Below are 4,972 nucleotides of genomic sequence, written 5' to 3'. Positions count from 1 at the left end.
GCCGTTTTTAAAGGCTTTTTTGATGAAACGGATCAGTCAATGATTAAAGGGGTGACATTTTTTCCGTTCATTCAAGTACCTACCAACGTTTAAGGCACTATTTTAGGCACTGGGGATGCAGCAGGGAATGAAACAGACATAGTATGTGCCCTCACTCCTAATGTTCTCCCTTTTGGTTCGTGATTGGCACCAGCTATTAATCTAGACCCAACCAGACATGTCCTTCCTCACTCCTAAAATCCAAATCAGTTAACAAGGTCTGATTTAATTCCTAAATCCTTCTAGATTTCATTAAGGTCTCTTCAACCCTCGGAAAACCTTACGAGCAAAGACAGAGATTGGAAATTTGTCCACTGCCTTGGAAAGGTGCTGATTACTTTAGGAACTAATAAAGTGGACGGGAGAGACTGTGATCATACAGGAGGAAAATCTAGGTCAAAGCTAAAGTGAAGAGAACTTAAGAGGCCGGTTAAAGAATTTAGCTCTCCTGCTCCGGAGCTGGGAAGCCTCAGAAGAGCATGTCAGAGACAAGAAACCTGCAGCTACCCTCAATGCACGCCGCCTTCACCTACCTTCGCTGGGCCCCAATCCGCGAGACACCCCAGCTCCCAGGACAATGAATTAGACCCGGCCAGCTCCAAAACCCGGACTGTTCTGGGCCCCTGCGCAAAATCACGCGGACCCTGAAGCAGACCATACACGGTGAACGGAAGGTCGCGCGAAGATGACGCAACAGCGCGTACTCATAAGACTCACCCGGAAGACGCCAAGCGGGTCAGGGGGCGGGGCGACCAGGAGGAGGCGTGGCCGAGGGAAGAAGTTTGGGCCTTGGGTCTAGTGACCCAGACAGCGGTCCACTTGGGTGATCCTGTGTCTGTAGTACTCGGCCCGGATGGACCAAGAGGCGTAAAGGCGGGGAAAATAAATAATAAATAAATAAGAAAAAAAACCCGGAAATGCCCTCAGCTGCGCTGATGAGGAACGCTTTTCGGCCAGAAAGCGAAAGAAGATATCGGAAGTGACGTCGCGGCCCAAACAAGCCTGGGCTTGGGAGCCTTCCCTGAATCTGTGGCCACAGATGAGAAAACCCGACTCACTTTCTCCTGTCGAAGGTGGTCGCAGAGTCCTGCGATCCCACCTGGTGGGCCTCTCGCAGCCGTCCCCGGGATCCGCCCGCCGCGGATGAGCGAGTTTCCGCCGGGGAATTTTCGGGCACAGCTGCCGTTGGCGACAGAGCGGACTTCCTTCCCTACCAGTCTCCCATCCAGAGGGCTCCTGTCCTGGAACGCCGGGACACCTGTCGCCTGTGAGGCATCATTCATTTTCATGACACCTTCCTCTCCTTTCAGAGCAGTGGCAGAATTAGGAAGAACCATGGGGACGCTTGTTCTTAGCACCCACAAGGGACTAGCCCAGTGGTCCAGTCTATCGCGTTGGACTCTTATCTCCCTTCATCCCTGGAATCTGACAGATGGAAGAGATCCTGACTATCCATGCCTTACCTCCTTTTCTCACTGTGTCCTCCTCTGGGTCATATTTTTTTTCCCCTCCATCTCCTATTCAAAAATCTTGGCCTACCAGTCAAGTTTGCTGCTTCTCCCTAATGCTGAGATAAGCGTTCTGTTTCGACACACACATCCCCACTCCAGCAAAATCCCATTTGCTTTCTCTCCTCAATGGCTGATAACTCCCATCTGTAAACCTTGATTTATAACGTGGAGGCTGTTTAGAGCTGGAGAGAACAGTAGAGATGTCTATTTTAGTGCCTTTATTTTACAGATGAGTGAATCTCAGAAAATATATGATTTATTAGTCCAGGATTTCAAAGCTAGTTTTTAGCAAAGTTGGAATGGAAACCTAAATCTAATCAGCAAATGTTAGAAAAGGACATCAAAATTTGCTAAAGTTCAGATCAGAAAACATTTATAGAGCACCTGGTAGAATCAAGTACTGCTTTGTGTGCAAAGATTAATAAAAGTAGTCCTTATCCTAGTGGAGTTTCCGATTTAGTATAAGTTGAAATGGAAATTTTGAAGAAAATGGTAAATACTAAAATAGAGACATGCAGCGTGTTGACAGAACTCCGGGAATAGCTAACCTCAGTCCACCCCCCTGAGTAGGAAAGTGATAGAAATAGTTCTTCCTTTAGGAAACAGTTCATTTTGTGCAATCCCCTTTGGACTCGAGGACTTATGTTTTATACATCCATCTCCATTTGAATCACTGATCTAATTTTCTGTTCTGATTTCCTTCTTCTGAAGTATATTATTTTTTTTACTTACTGCTTTTCTTTTTTTTTTAACTAGTTATTTATTCAACTCTCTCCTGTAGAAATTTTGAGTTTGTTTAATGCTGCTGCTTATTTTTATGGTCACGGTAATGGAATAAGTCCCTCATAATTTATGAGCTTTTGGGGCAGTGCTTGTGGCTCAAAGGAGTAGGGCGCTGGCCCCATATGCCCGAGGTGGTGGGTTCAAACCCAGCCCTGGCCAAAAACTGCAAAAAAAAAAAAAAAAAGAATAATATTAATAATTTATGAGCTTTTTTTCCTAGTAAGGTGGACATAATAATTACCTGTATGCCTACTCAAAGGATTGTTATAAGGACCAGTCTTTGAAAATATTTTTAAAACTGTAAAAAGTGGTTGTCTGTAAATGTATGGTTTGCCAGCCTTGCTCCTCTGTAAATGCAATGTCTTTTAAACTCTTTTAATTCCAATTTTAAAACACCATGCACTCTCAGTTTTTAAGAGGCAACAAATCTTAACATGAAAAAATTAACTGAATGTTACTAATTTTTTCCTATCTCGAGTGACAATATACCCAGAACAATTATATGTCTTGGAAAGTCAATGCATAATTGATATGTTTTATTTTTCATAAAAGCCTATATTAAGGCACGGTGCTTGTGGCTCAAGCAGCTAAGGTGCCAGCCACATACACCTGAGCTGGTGGGTTTGAATCCAGCCCGGCCCCTCCAAACAACAATGATGGCTGCAACCAAAAAACAGACGGGTGTTGTGGAGGGCGCCTGTAGTCCCAGCCACTTGGGAGGCTGAGGCAGGAGTTGGAGGTTGCTGTGAGCTGTGATGCCACAGCACACTACCCAGGGTGACAGCTTGAGGCTCTGTCTCAAAAAAACAAGCAACAACCACAAAAAAAGCCTATATCAAGTTGAAAGCACTTGATCTGAACAAAAACTGATTAATATAACTTCAATTCATCAAAGCCAAAGTTTGTAAAGCTTTTTATAGTTTAAGAGTTACAGGTGTTATAGATAATAATGCCAACAAACTTAGGTACAACGTGGGTTATATCTTTTCTTAAATTCTGACAGCTACATTTATGAACATAGCATATTAAAAAACTGAACTTGAGGCTCGGCCCCCATAGCACAGTGGTTATGGTGCCGGTCACATTCACTGAGGCTGGCAGATTCGAACCCGGCCCAGGCCAGCTAAACAATGACAACTGCAGCAAAAAATAACGGGGCATTGTGGCAGGCACCTGTAGTCCCAGCTACTTGGGAGGCTGAGGCAAGAGAATTGCTTAAGCTCAAGAGTTTGAGGTTGCTGTGCACTGTGACGCCATGGCACTCTACTGAGAGTGACATAGTGAGACTCTTGTCTCAAAAAAAAAAAAAAAAGTAAACTTGAGGTAAGAGCCTAAAATTTTAATTTGAAAATTTCTTTTCTTTTCTTTTCTTTTCTTTTTTTGAGACAGAGCCTCAAACTGTTATCCTGGGTAAAGTGCCATGGCATCACAGCTCACAGCAACCTCCAACTCCTGGGCTTAAGAGATTCTCTTACCTCAAGCCTCCCAAGTAGCTGGAACTACAAGTGCCCACCACAACACCTGGCTATTTTTTGGTTGTAGTTGTCAGTGTTTGGCAGGCCTGAGCTCGATTTGAACCCCCCCAGCTCTAGTGTATGTGGCAGGAGCCTTAGTTGGCAGGGGCCAAGCCGAAAGTTTATTTTCATTAACCTGATCTTGTATCCATTTACCAATATTCAGATAGGGGAAAAGGGAGAAACAGTAACTAAAATTTGTTGGAATGTAGTGATGGAGATGAGAATTTACTATACAGTATTCACTTGGGCTTTACCAGGATCCTGCAAGGTTAACAGTGGTATCCATATTTTATAAATGAGCCAGGCTGAGAAGGGTTGAGTAACTTAACGCAGGTCACACAGCTAATCAATGATGAAGCTTGGATTCATACCCAAGTTTCTCTACCTCTGAGCACTGTATATTTTCTATTGCTTAAAAGAGCATTATTTGGATACTTGATTGAAAATAATGACTTTTTATTTTTTTACCTGAGTTAATACCTAAGTTTACCTAAATTGATGACATTTTCTAATTTTTTTTCAGATTTTTTAATATTCAAATTCCAAGAATACATTGGAAACCACTCATATAAAGCCAAGAGGAAATAATGAAGAAATGTTTTAATTATTGAAACTATAAGTAAAGTCATGGCTACATCCACAAATCTGGACATTGGCGCCCAGCTGATTGTAGAAGAATGTCCCAGCAGTTATAGTCTAACTGGCATGCCAGATATTAAAATTGAACATCCACTGGACCCGAATTCAGAAGAAGGATCAGCTCAGGGTGTTGCCATGGGAATGAAATTCATATTGCCTAACCGATTTGATATGAATGTGTGTTCTCGATTTGTGAAGTCATTGAATGAAGAGGATAGTAAAAATATTCAAGATCAAGTTAACTCTGACCTGGAGGTGGCATCTGTCCTATTTAAAGGTTGAGAATTATGGTATAAATATCTGCATTTGTTTTTGTTTATTTGGGTTTTTTCCCCCTAGTAATGAAATTTTGAGTTTGGGAGAAGAGAGTTTGGAAGCCATTTTTTTCTTTTTCTTTCTTTTCTTTTTTTTTTGTTTTTTCTTTGCATTGTTAGTTTGAATCTGGATTGGAAGCCATTTTCTTTTTCCTTTTTTTTTTTTTTT

The 4,972-nt window shown here is 42.3% G+C and overlaps 2 protein-coding genes across 3 annotated transcripts in view; one reads left to right on the top strand and one right to left on the bottom strand.

Annotated features, from left to right (window-relative positions):
- The window catches only part of UTP15 (UTP15, small subunit processome component), a 17,579-nt gene extending 16,919 nt beyond the window's left edge, over positions 1-660 (bottom strand). The window contains exon 1 of the mRNA XM_003785905.3: positions 573-660. The gene's annotated coding sequence lies outside the window, so the exon portion shown is untranslated. The remainder of the gene's footprint in view (positions 1-572) is intronic.
- A 180-nt stretch (positions 661-840) lies between these two features.
- The window catches only part of ANKRA2 (ankyrin repeat family A member 2), a 15,094-nt gene continuing 10,962 nt past the window's right edge, over positions 841-4,972 (top strand). Inside the window, exons 1-2 of one of the 2 annotated variants that reach the window (XM_003785904.3) lie at positions 841-1,306; positions 4,374-4,766. In XM_003785904.3, coding sequence (XP_003785952.1) covers positions 4,478-4,766 — 289 coding nt within the window. In that variant the 5' untranslated portion in view covers positions 841-1,306; positions 4,374-4,477. Of the gene's footprint in view, positions 1,307-4,373; positions 4,780-4,972 lie in introns of both variants that reach the window. The other variant, XM_023510957.1, reaches the window with a different exon arrangement.

This window comes from Otolemur garnettii, unplaced genomic scaffold (assembly GCF_000181295.1).
Source record: "Otolemur garnettii isolate 467f Iridium unplaced genomic scaffold, OtoGar3 scaffold00017, whole genome shotgun sequence".
In the NCBI taxonomy this organism is placed as follows: Eukaryota; Metazoa; Chordata; class Mammalia; order Primates; family Galagidae; genus Otolemur; species Otolemur garnettii.
This window is presented reverse-complemented; position numbering and strand designations above follow the sequence as displayed.